Raw genomic sequence first — 12623 nt, forward strand, 5'->3', positions numbered from 1 at the left:
CCTCCTAGCACTTTTAAAGGCTATTTTTCTTCTTTACGGAAACACTTGCGTTATGTGCTATTATTTATAGTGTTTTCTTTGCCATTCATGTACTACATGGGTGATCTCCCTATTGGTTTCTCCCAAAACTCCTTCTGGACATGGCCTTGGCCACATTCACTGGGCCTATAACTTTCTGTTCTCTGTCTACTTTCCCCTTGCATGTATACCCTCCATCAGGATGGGATGATTATTTTATTTTAGCTTTACGACCAACACCTGGCTTGTGCCAGGCTATTAGGAAACATTTGTGGCTGAAGGAAGGACTACAGTTTCAACTAAGTGACCCCAATCTTGTGGGGGCTGCAGACTGCTTAACTGTAAGATGAGAATGGAATAACTTTCTTTACTCTATAAAATGTTTATGATCCAAGAGCAGCTTGTGTGGTCACCTTAAATAGCAATATAAGAATTTAATTTGATTGCTTCCATGCTTTAAAAAAAAAATTAACCAAATGACTGTTCCCTGTTCTTAGCCTGTTTATATGATGCCATTTGTTACAGTTTTTCTCCATGAGAAGCCCAGCAGACGTGTCTACTATGCTTCTCAAAGGAAAATTTCAGAAACGAGTGATGGTGGAGGATGTGGCTGGACTTCTCCCAAGACAGAAGGGATCAGATCTCTCGCAGAGGGTGAAGCATGGAGCGACACATGATGGCAGGGGCAGGCCTTGGTCTCCCAGGGGCTCTCATTGCCAAGTGGGAATTTTCCTGCTAGTGTTAACAGTGGAAATTTCCTCCTGATCGAAGAAGAAAATCTCGCATGGCAGCTGATTTCTCACGCCTCCATTTTGCTACTTTTGTGCTCAAACATATTCTCCATCTACCTTTGCAGTGGCCAAAGGTTCCCAGCCCTCTGCTCTCACTTGAAGCCCTTTGCTCATTCTGTCCCTGTTGGAGAGATCCACCTTCGCAGAGCCGGCTCCTACTCAGCCTTCGGGTCTCAGCTTAGACACCAGACCCCCTCAAAGGCCTTTCCTGACCACCTCTACCCCACATCCCTGCTGTAAGTGGATGCCCCTGCTCTGAGCACACACAGAATCATACCCCTTCTGTGGGGCCACCCACTTTGATTTCCCATTTGATCAGCTGTGTTCCTTGCTAGACGGTGAGCTACTGAATTTTACCAATGCATCCCTGGCACAGAGTAGGTCCTCAAGACAAACTTGCCAGATGAACGAATGAATGATATAATGGAAGAGTTCACATTGGGGTGACGGGGTTTGCAAGGTAAATAGTCTCACCTTTCAAGTTTCACTCTCAACGCTTCCTTCCTGGCCTTCCCCAGGCAGTAAGGAGTGGATACCTAAGACTAAGGAGCACCAGCCCCGGCCTTCCTTAGCGCTTTTGTTATATCCCATTGTAATGATAAGACCGGATCTCCCTCGAGTTCCTTGTCAGCATGGACTGTGCATTTTACCTCTGTGCTCCATCTGGCACAGATGGATGGAAGCTGCTCAGTAAACACCTGTGAACTGTAGATGCCAACAGGGGACTTTTCTCTCTTCACCTTCTCTCAGGTTCATAGCACTCCCTCTGCTTTCAAAATGCCATTGGGGTATTTGTTTTGCTCCAAGACGACTTTGGGTTCATATCTGCTTCCCTGGATTTATTTGGCTCATAAACAACAAATTCCAATTAATCTCAATATTGGTGATTTTTATTTCTAACTTATTTTGGGAAATAACAAATCATAAAAACAAAAACAAAAATTACGCAGAGAATGAAGACATACTAGACCATTATCTTGGCAGGCATTTTGTTTATAATTTTTACAATCAATAATAGAATGTCCCTGTTTTACATAATATATATTTATATATTTTTATGTATATATATTTATATATTAGATATCTATATTTCAATAGAAAGAGACATAAAAAAGCCTTTTCAAATGAGGCATGATACGCAACACGCAACACTCTTATTTACAATATAGAGATGTACTTTCTACACAATTATAATAGATGTTCAGAGGCCAGAGAGGGTTTACAAAGACAGCAGAGCACCCCTATAAAAAAGAGGTGCACCATGCAGCTGGACGTTTATTGCCATTAGTTCTCACTATGTCCAGACAGCATATTGAAGTTAAAAATGGCATCTGGTTATTGGAGAAGATGATGATCATCAGATTCATCCCAGCTCCATAACCGTGGGCTACACAGTCTTTCAAAGGACCAGGGAATGACGAACATTGCTGATGAAAATTGGAAACACAACATGAAATGCACTCATCAGAGGGACAGGGCCCATCATTTGGCCAGAAAGGAGAAGCTGCTACCAACTTATGGTTCTGTACTGAGCATGGGCACTTGCCTAGGTCAGGAAACACAACATCATGTGCTGCACGACTAGGGAACAAATGACTCCCAGGTTACAGAGCAAATACAGCACTCCTCATGAGGAACCAGAGTCTATGCCCAGCTCTGACTCGGGAGCTCAGACAAAAATTCCCAGTGGAAAGAGACCAGAGGACTCAGTGAACCCATATGCATTATGACCAGGATATAACAAGCATTTAGAAAGGACCCACTGAGAAACCCTAAAGCCATTGTGTGGAACTCTGCCTTTGCAAGACATTCAACTCTCCCTCAACAACTCTCTCTTTCTGTAACAGAATCCCACATGTCTCTACTCCTGCAAAGTTGCCCATCTGGACTCATTCCCATGGTCTGCTTTTATTTTTCAAAGTCACGTTGTTAATATAAGAGGATCCAAAATTCTCAGATGAGCTTAGATTTCCTTGGTTTTGTGACCATGGCATCAGGGACCTAGAGTCATGGTCCAGATGCTGAAAACCCTGCTCCTAGATGTGTTTCCACACTTCAGGAGGGATTTTTGCAGAAGCAGGAGTTTTGATCTCCAAAAGATGAGGCTCCTGTCTTATTTATCCCTACTGTCCAGGTTCATTCATCTCTTCCATACAACTAAATGATTCTTTAGATTTCCTTTAGCCCATACAACATACTCAGTCTTTAAGACCTGACCATTAAGCATCCTGGTGATTTTGCAAACTCCCCTTTGAGTCACTTACTCATAACAGTTAATGTTGAGTCTTCAGTCTGGTTGGTCTCCTCCCATCTGATCTCACTTTTGTCCCTGTCGTCTATTAGTTTTTATCAATGCAGTGACCTTTCCTAGCCCTTTATTTTCCTAAGGCAAGAAGACATTTCTATTGAAAGATAACCAGCACCCTTCTTAGAGCTCCCCTGAGGTTTTAATCCAGCACTCCTCCATTTAGATGTGTTTCTCCTTCCATGGAGAGAAGCAGCTGGCCACGTTAATGGTTTTAATTTTTTGCAATTGCATCAGATGCTAACATAGCATGTCTTTGGAAGTGTATCAGCAGGAGCTTCACATGTGTGTGCATTCATTTCAGTGCCTCCTTCTGCTAGGTTAGTCTCACCCAATGTGCCCTACTACAGACAAAGATGTAAGCAATCACTACAATCATTAGTGGATCAGGGCTCTGCATAGAAGAAGTCTGGGGAAGTAGGTGGAGCAACTGTTCATAGCTCAGTATATTCCTAGAGTCGTGTTTCTTTGTAAAAAACTTGTATTTACCAATAGTGTCACCTTTATCCCTCATTACCTTAAGTCACCCTGCTCACTGCTGTTATGAAATAAAACTGGGATTTGTAACGCATTCCTTGCTCCCTTGTTTAGAAAACATGAAGAGAGAAAATGAATATGGGCATCACATTTTCTTGAACAAGTGGCACATTTGAATCTATTGAGGATTCTATTTACACAAATATGTTCCACTTCTGCACAGAGATTAACCTGAGTTCTGAAATGCTTGTGTGCACTTAATCAGAAATGATAAAGCTATAAGCTAGTAACATATTGGGCAAGTCTAGTTAAGTTGGAGTAATCGCTCAGTGAGCCATTCGTGGCTAGCAAGGGGAGCTCATCAACTCCCAAGTCTTCTGTTTATTCTCTCATATTTTTCCTAGAAAACATCTTGAATGACACTCCAGGTAACTACACAAATTCAAGCAAAGTTTGTTGTCATGTAGTCTATTTGCTCAGCTTTCTCAAATCTCCAAAACAAAAGCACCTCTCATGTCAGGTTCCATCCCAGCCTCCATCCCCCAGCGCTGTTCCCTTGGAGTTTCATTCTGAAATGGTGAGGTCTGTAAAAGCAGGTCTCAGCTAAAGCTCTCCACCAATCTTAAGCATTACCAAAGACCTGCTCCCTCAAAGCCACTACTTGAAGTAGTTGAGTCCTGCCACCAAGAAAAACTTCTCCAGGAAGAGTTCTGAATCCAGCACAGCGATGTGAGCAGCTCGGCCGATCAGGGTGTTGGCAGTGTTGGGCAGGGCGTGGAACACGTTGTGTCGGATTAAAGTGCAGTCCTTGGCTTCAACCAGAGGGCCCAGGAGGTTGTTGATCATTTCTGCATAAACTGGCCCTGTAAAGTGGGGAAGAAGCATATGAAGCTAGTGCAGAAGTTAGCAGTGGAATCTAGAGAACATCACCAGATGTGTGTTGAAATTCTGTTTCCAGGCAGACCTGTTATATAGCAGTTTCCAACCTCCTCCTAATGTCAGTGAAATAAATATGAAATAAAATCAAAATTCTTTTTGTCTAGTCAGATTACAATAGCCAGAAGTCAGAAGGGGATTCCGAACAGCATCTTTGTGAACCCATGCACCAGAAGCTATGATAACGGTATTCGTGTTTCTCAATAATAGCTGTGCCTCCCAGCAGGGGAGCAGAGAAGGACGCATACAGTAGAGAGGACCCTCAGAGTTTCAAGTCCTATTTCAGGGGACGTTGGGGGTTGGAAACACAGCTCAATAGAGAGTTAGAAGCAGACATTTTCTGCTGTCATGCATAATGCAAGCCACGTGGCATTTCACCTGACTCCTCTGATACCAAAGAAGGAGAATGCAGTTTTCTTTATGTTGGTTTGTTTTGTTTTACAATTGTTAGTCTGAATTGACTCTTTCCACCTGAAAGATGCAATTTTGCATCAGGCCATAGGGATCTTGGAGCCATGCAGTGCAACTGAATTGCTGAACACTAGATAGATTCTCACACTGGGATCTACGATTCACCCCTCTTAGCCCTGTGTTCTTCTTTTCTGAAAAACTGTTGATGACAACTTTTATAGCATTGACAGACACCTTCTGGAATGACCCTGACAGCTGGGATATTTTACTTTTGGCTAACTTGGAGACAGTAATTGGAAGTTGTAAGTCAGATAAGCCTCTGGGTACCCATTCCAAACAACCGGGACTGTTTTACAAAGCCAGCAGAGCAGTCACTTTGGAAGATGAAAGAGAGTTTATCCTGAGTTTAACAGTACACAGCCTCACTCTGGATACTTCCCCATGCCACGTGAAGGGACTCACACCGTTTTCCTTTTCCCTCCAGTTATCAGCAGGGGAGAGTACTCAGAGGTCTGCTTTCCCAGACTGGGATGGACAGCTGGACTCCCCATTCTGCTGGGGGTATGTATTTGGAGGTGTTTCTTTTCCCCTCTTCTTAGGGTCTTGGTAGGAGCTTTGAGGTAAAGGGAATTGAAACATGAAATTGAAATAATTAGGGATTTGGTTGTAGCCATGTCAATTCAGCTAAAAAGAATTTGCGGTTAAAACAAAGGGTATGGCCATTCCCAAGAGCCCATTACTGTTTCAGAGTAGTGGTCATCACAATAGGCAATAATATGATGTGAGGTTACGCCACAGAAATTGTATGCATGAAATAGTCTTTCCGAGGGAAAATGCAAGTCAGCCAAAATTCAGCATCAAAGGAATAGTTAAGTAAACCATGCTTTGTGGGCTAAACAATTCTGCGCTCCTTTAAAATGATGTTTATGAACATTATGCAATAACACTTTTTAAATGATGTATGTGAATATTATGTAATAACAAGAAAAATAAATATTGCCAATAAATGGAAATAGAAGCATATTATTATTACACAAATACCATAATTTGTTTAAATTGTATATGCAATAAAGGTCAGAAGGTCATTTATTTAAAGAAAAAAGTCACTCAAAATGTAGTGATTACTCAACCAGATCATTTTCTGCTGAGACCTTGATTGGTTTCATAAGTCCTGGAAGCAATCATTGGTATATTTTTTAACATGTATAGCAGACTCATATTTTTTCTCAAATACAGCACTATTTTTAAATTGATGGACTTTTGGGACAGGAGCAAATTATCTACATGACAATGTAGAGAACAAATTGGAAGGTTACGTGAAGTCAGACAGGTTGAGAGGTATTTTATTTCAGAATTTTTGAAAAATAAAAATATTGGTACTTCTTCCAGAAAAAAAAATGATAATCACATACGAACTAAACTTCATATCAAGTCTTCCAATCTGTTTAATTCACCAGTTAAGCCACATTTCTTTGATGCCCATGTAAAAATGTAACAGAAAGTATAAATTTAACAAAAGAGAGGGTGATTTTTTCTTAAGATGACTAACAGGATCATTAATCAATTGAAGTCATATATTAATATCCTTTGAAGATACACTCTCTTTTCCTTAAAGGCCATTGTGAATACTAAATAAGATAAGCAAAGTGCGTGAACTGTGCCCAGCAGGTAACAAATACAATTTGCTATGCTAGAGCAGGAGTTGTCAGACTTTCTCTGTAAATATTTAGGGCTTTCCAGGAAACGCAGTGTAACTACTCAACATAATTCTGAATTCTAGCATGAAAGCAGTCATATACAATATGTAAATGATGGGTGTGGCTATGTTTCAATAAAACTTTATTTACAAAATGAGAGGGGGGTTGAATTTGACTTGTGGACCATAGTTGTTGAACTCTGTTCTTAAGCCTTTACCAAGGTTGAAATGTCAACAAAAATACTTCTCTATGTCAGGGAGATAAGAAAGTAGGCAAGGAAAATTAGCAAATCCCTGCACAAAGAAAGAGTTTGGCTGTCTCTTGACAACAGCTGTTTAGTTTAGTCAAGTCTGAACTCAAAACAAGATCATTGACTCTTTATTTATTGTCACAGGTCTTAGCATATAATGATGACCCATGGGTAATTAGAAAATATTTAAAAATTGATTAAAATATACATAAAAAAGCATCAATATTTAAAAATTAAGGCTGAAAAATTATAAGCAAATATCTTCAAATTAATATTTAATCTGAGAGACAGTAGAGTGAGATAGGCAGGCACCAATAGACTCTAACAGTACAGGTGTTGCTGGTATCAATATTTTAGAAGAGAATTTGGCAAAAAACTTTAAGAGTAGCAACTCATTAACATTTTCCTCTAATAATACCACTACTAGAAATCTGTTTTAATGAAATACCATAGATGTATTAAAAATTTACACATGCAAAGTCTTTCATCACATGATAACTGAAAAGAAAGCCTTCCAGAAGCAAGCTATATGTGTAGTAATTAAGAAGTTATTGATTAAATTATGGTATATGTATAAATATAGTCTATAATTATTAAAATGTGTTTGCATTTATGATATTTTATTAACATGGACAAATAAATATATTAGTCTAAATCAAATCATGACACAAAATTATAACTTTTATCATGAACACAGATGAAGAGACTAGAAGAAGAACATGGAAAGTAGGTAGTGATAGAGGTGGAGTTAGAAAGGATCATAAATCATGTAAATGAATTTGACTTTTTCAAATATTCTATAATGTTTTAATCAGAAAAAGAATCATTTTAGAACATGCCCTGTGTTACTTTTCATTACATATACCAGATGGTATAAAACACAATGCTATTTTATGTATTAAAAGTAATTTTTAAATATTTTTTCATCAAAATTCCTGTTGGATTTTCTAGATACCAATGAAAATTTGGAATAGACCCAATTATATGTTAGCACCAAATCTTTGCACCTTTGGTACACTATTTTTTGATAGTACCTTAAAATACAACAAAAATACTATTTACTTAAAAAACGATCAATACGCTTGACATAGAAATAAACAAATTAGATTGGATTCTAGAATAGAAAGGGGACATTAGTGGACACTGACATAATTTGGATAAGGTCTGTAAATTAGATAATAATATTGTATCAGTATTAATTTTGTGATTTTGATAATTGTACAATGCTTATGTAAGATGCTAATATTGGGCATCAGGGTGAAATGTATACAGGAATTTTTTTGCACTGCTATTGCAACACTTTTTGAGTATAAAATTATTTCAAAATTAAAAGCTACAAACATGTTTAAAAAAAAAAAAACAAGAATTAAACAAATTAACCAAAGGAAACCAGGAATGCCAGCCCACATCCATCTTGATTGTCTGGAAAATTCCTACCTATCCTTTAAAACCTAACTCATTGTCATCTCCATGGACCCTCGTCTGACTCTGTCCTACACCCTGTTCCACTTCTGGGCTGCCTTAATGCCTTAGGCATTATTTTATTTTTTGACTTACCACATTTTACTATCATTGCTATTACTTGTCGAGGCTCCAACTAGACAATGTGCCCCTTGAGGGCAGGGCCTGTCTCATTGAATTATACATCCCAGCCATCAATTTCAGTGACTGGCACACAATAGGACTGAACAAAAGTTTCATAATCTAATAAACATACCACTGTTTATTACACAAAGGAAGGATCTGGCACAATAACATCAAGATGAGCTATGTTTATCCTATCACTAAGCTAAGATAAATGCAGCACTAAACCTAGAGCCCAGGTGTTCCCAATAGGCATAGTCAATTTCACAAATTTACTTTTGCTTTTCAAATCTGAAAGTCCCTGAGCAAAAATTAAATGTAGCTTACCTGTGTGTCTGTCTTTGAGGGCAGTTTTACACATTTCGATCCTGGCTGAATGAAATGGCACATAACGGTCTTGGGGAGAAGCAACCAGCACGACATTTTTAAAATACTGCAGCCCTGTAACAATTAGCCAGATGAGTACTTTTTACCCAGGTAGTTTCAACTTCAACATCCTCTGGAAATTTGCACAAATTTCCAGACTTGTCCCAGAAAGAGAAAAAATGATGACACACCACACACTAGTTGTATCACTGCACAAGGACATTCTGTCCTGAGGTTTAACAAGGCACAGTAGATGGCACAGAGGTATCATGGGGGCCTGTGGGAGCTTGAAAAAAGAAGTCACTACACAGGGACTTTGCATTTGTGAGGGGAGATGAAGCCTGTTCTCATCAGCCATGAAAGCTAAGGAGACACACAGAAAGCTACTCTGGACACAGAGAAATAAGCAACAAGGCTGAGATCATAAAAATCTTTTGGGGATAGAAATATTAAGGAGTTCATAAGGACGTCAGTCTGAGTATCTTGTTCTTCCTCCTCAACCCCAGCACCTCCTCTAATTCACCACGTACCATGCTTTAGGAAAACAGCCTCAGAACTCACCTCTCTGCAGCCAGTCTTGCCTTCCTGCAATCTATCCCCACAATGCAGACAGAAGAACCCTTCAAATTCAATATCACAGTGTATCCCTCCAGGCCTCAAAGCCCATCGTGAACCTCCAGAGCACTGTAGACCACCCGGACACTCCGTCTGGACTGAGGCCATCCTTCTCATTCCTCAGATCCTGCTGGGTGGGTGGCTGTCAGCTCTTAGCCATGTGTCCCTTACTGAAGTGGTTCCCCTCATCAGACATCACACACTGGGGGCAGCCTACTTCAATAGCTGGCCAATACACGGGCAAGGAGGACAAAGGTGTAATGGCCAGTCCCTCCCCTTCCTTCAGGATCGCTCCCCAGGGCCACTTCCTACACCCCGATGGACTCTACGGTGATCATGCTGCAGTCCCACCTTCTTCTGCCAAGTCCTGCCTCCCTCCTCCTCCTCCACAGAAGATAGCTTTAAGAGCTCAACTCAACACACAGAGGCACAAAGTAGGAGAGGAACTCAGCCGGACTCACAGATCAGCCTGTGGCTACACCAGACTCACAGGCACAGAGGGATCAGCAGAGTCAGTGTTTACAGGATGGTGGAAGACTGTGACCAAGAACAGACCCTGGGCCAGGCCAGCTTGCATGGTGGGACTGACTGGAGCAGGGCAATCAGTCAGCTGCTCCACTCCCCGACTGGACATGGGGACCACTCGGCAATGACCACCATTACTGCTGTCCAATGTGGTCATTCCCATGTAGCAGGCAGAGTCTTCAACACCTCTATGCACTTCCATGTGACAGAGAGAGGGTGCAGGTATAATAGCAGGCCTGCCTGACAGTGACCCCCGTCTCCCACTGCACAGTCAACACCAGTGGAAAATGTTGCATCTGCCTTTTGTGTAGATGGGCCTGCACCTGGGTGAAGCTGGCACACAGATCTTGGGCCTACGCAGTGAGAACATTGAAAAACTGGCACAAAGTGGAATCTACAGCTTCTGGTTATTGAAATGATCTTACACGCACCTTGGCTCAATCTCTCACATGCCATATGGGCAATGGGCAAGAGGAGCTGAGTTCCTGGTAGCTGTTGGCCTCCCAATGAGCCGAAGAGGCTTTGAGTGCTGGGCCTCCTGACTAGGCCCTTTTGTGAGTGAATCAATGTAGCATTATATCTCATTTGTGTCTCAAGAGTTGAATTCCAAGCTCAAACTCATAACTGCAGCGATGGGGGAAACCACTGACCTGTTTTTTGGCTTAGTTGGTATAGGAAACATTTGCGCAAATCAGCGTTATCCCTGAAGGTCAGCTGCAGTAGAGACCCAGATTTCTTCAGTTTCTGCATGAGCCATAAGCCTAGGAAGACAAAAACAAAACAAAAATCAAAAACATAAAACAAAACAAAAAATAACTGGGATGGAATTTTGGTGAGATGAATGTTAAACTGCGAATTTTAGTTAACTTGAAAGTAAGAGAGAAGTAAGCATATTAGCAAATAATTGGGAAGTTAGAGGTAAATTTGTCCTCTCATGTACGGGCGGCAAGGACTTAAACCATCCTGCAAAAATGATAGGGCCACAGGCTTGGGAGTAAGGAACTACCCACACTCTCCCATCCAGTCAATCTCCTTCTGAAAAACAAGCCTAGGGTAATCATTTTCAATGCAAAAGAATATAAAAATGATCCTAACAGATACATTTAGGATGCTGTAAAGCTAGAATAAATGTCTCACTTCACAAGTCATCTGTTGGCCGGGCATGGTGGCTCATGCCTGTAATCTCAGCACTTTGGGAGGCCAAGGTGGGTGGATCACCTGAGGTCAGGAGTTCGAGACCAGGCTGGCCAAAATGGTGAAACCCCATCTCTATTAAAAAATTAGCCAGGTGTGGTGGCAGGCACCTGTAATCCCAGCTACTCCGGAGGCTGAGCCAGAAGAATCACTTGAACCTGGGAGGCAGAGGTTGCAGTGAGTCGAGATTGTGCCATTGCACTCTAGCCTGGGCGACAAGAGCAAGACTCCCTCTCAAAAAGCAAAACAAAAACAAAACTCATCTGTTTAGCTATGCTTAGGCAAACACTAACATTGATGAGTGTAAGGATTATGTAACCACAACAAGCAAATTAATCTGATAGAAATACAAGGAAATAAGCAAGCTATGGTATGTACATATATTACACCAACTGCTATGTCAATGTGTGTGTGCAAAGATACATAGAATGAAATATATAAAATTACTCTGGATATGATAGATTGGAGAAATTATTAGTAAAGTCTGTCTTTTTAAAAAATATTTTAAAATGTTGCAAGATTACTTTATAACTGTGGGCAGGAGGTAGGAAATGTAGTTTAACAAATTTGTTTCTGTTCAAAGAATGGCTTCCTTGGTTTGGGAGGAAAGACAGAGTGCAGAGGAAAGGACTTCCATTTGTTATGTGCCAATGTGTCGGATAACTCATGTTCACAAGTATGCCCTAAAATAACTTAAAAGCAAACGAACTAAACTGACCAGGTCATGAGGAAACAATGTGAGTGTTGGGAGAGGACAGGGGACAGTGGCAGAGGCCTAGAGGATTACAGGGACAACGAAGCTTCTCAGGGGTGACCCTAATGCCACATCATGGGTTTGAACAATCAGGGACTACTGAGATATTTGTTAAGAACATGATTTAATAAATGATTTGTTATTACATGTAAAACTCAGTGCCCTCCTTGGGCTTCCATACACCAAACCATGTCACCTCCTCAGCTAAAATCTCGTGAGTAGTATCTACAAGGTCTACAGGGTAAGTCTAACATCTTCGCGAGTCATTCGAGGTCCTTCTTTGTCTGGCTCTTGCTGATATATTCGACCTCTCATAGATGTGAGTTAACCTCATTTCCTTCCCCTGAGTAATTCAACACAGAAATTCTTCAACAATTCTATGATACACACACGCACATATGCACCTACATAACACATATATGTATACATACATATATCGTATACATGCTTGTACACATACATATATGTATGCATACACACACACAAACACAGATACACACACACATAATCTCCATTTTACAGACAGGGAGACTGAGGAGCACAGAGATTAAAAGTCCAGGCCAGAGTCTTCCTCAAGTGTCCTGGTCAGGACTTAACCACAGGTTTGTCATGCAGGTGGCCTGATTCAGAGTCCCTGTTCTCTTCATCACAACGCCGTGCCTTGTCAATCTTTTCCAACCAGGACTCCAGGGACACTGCC

At 40.8% G+C, this 12623-nt stretch overlaps 1 protein-coding gene across 1 annotated transcript in view; it reads right to left on the reverse strand.

Annotated features, from left to right (window-relative positions):
• Positions 1–1781: 1781 nt before the first annotated feature.
• FAM135B (family with sequence similarity 135 member B) overlaps positions 1782–12623 on the reverse strand; it is a 237297-nt gene continuing 226455 nt past the window's right edge. Inside the window, exons 17-19 of the mRNA XM_033202781.1 lie at positions 10626–10736; positions 8797–8910; positions 1782–4454 (exon numbers count right to left, since the gene is read on the reverse strand). Of these exons, the coding sequence (XP_033058672.1) occupies positions 4249–4454; positions 8797–8910; positions 10626–10736 (431 nt within the window). The 3' untranslated portion in view covers positions 1782–4248. The remainder of the gene's footprint in view (positions 4455–8796; positions 8911–10625; positions 10737–12623) is intronic.

Source organism: Trachypithecus francoisi, unplaced genomic scaffold (genome assembly GCF_009764315.1).
Source record: "Trachypithecus francoisi isolate TF-2019V2 unplaced genomic scaffold, Tfra_2.0 Lachesis_group7, whole genome shotgun sequence".
NCBI lineage: Eukaryota > Metazoa > Chordata > Mammalia > Primates > Cercopithecidae > Trachypithecus > Trachypithecus francoisi.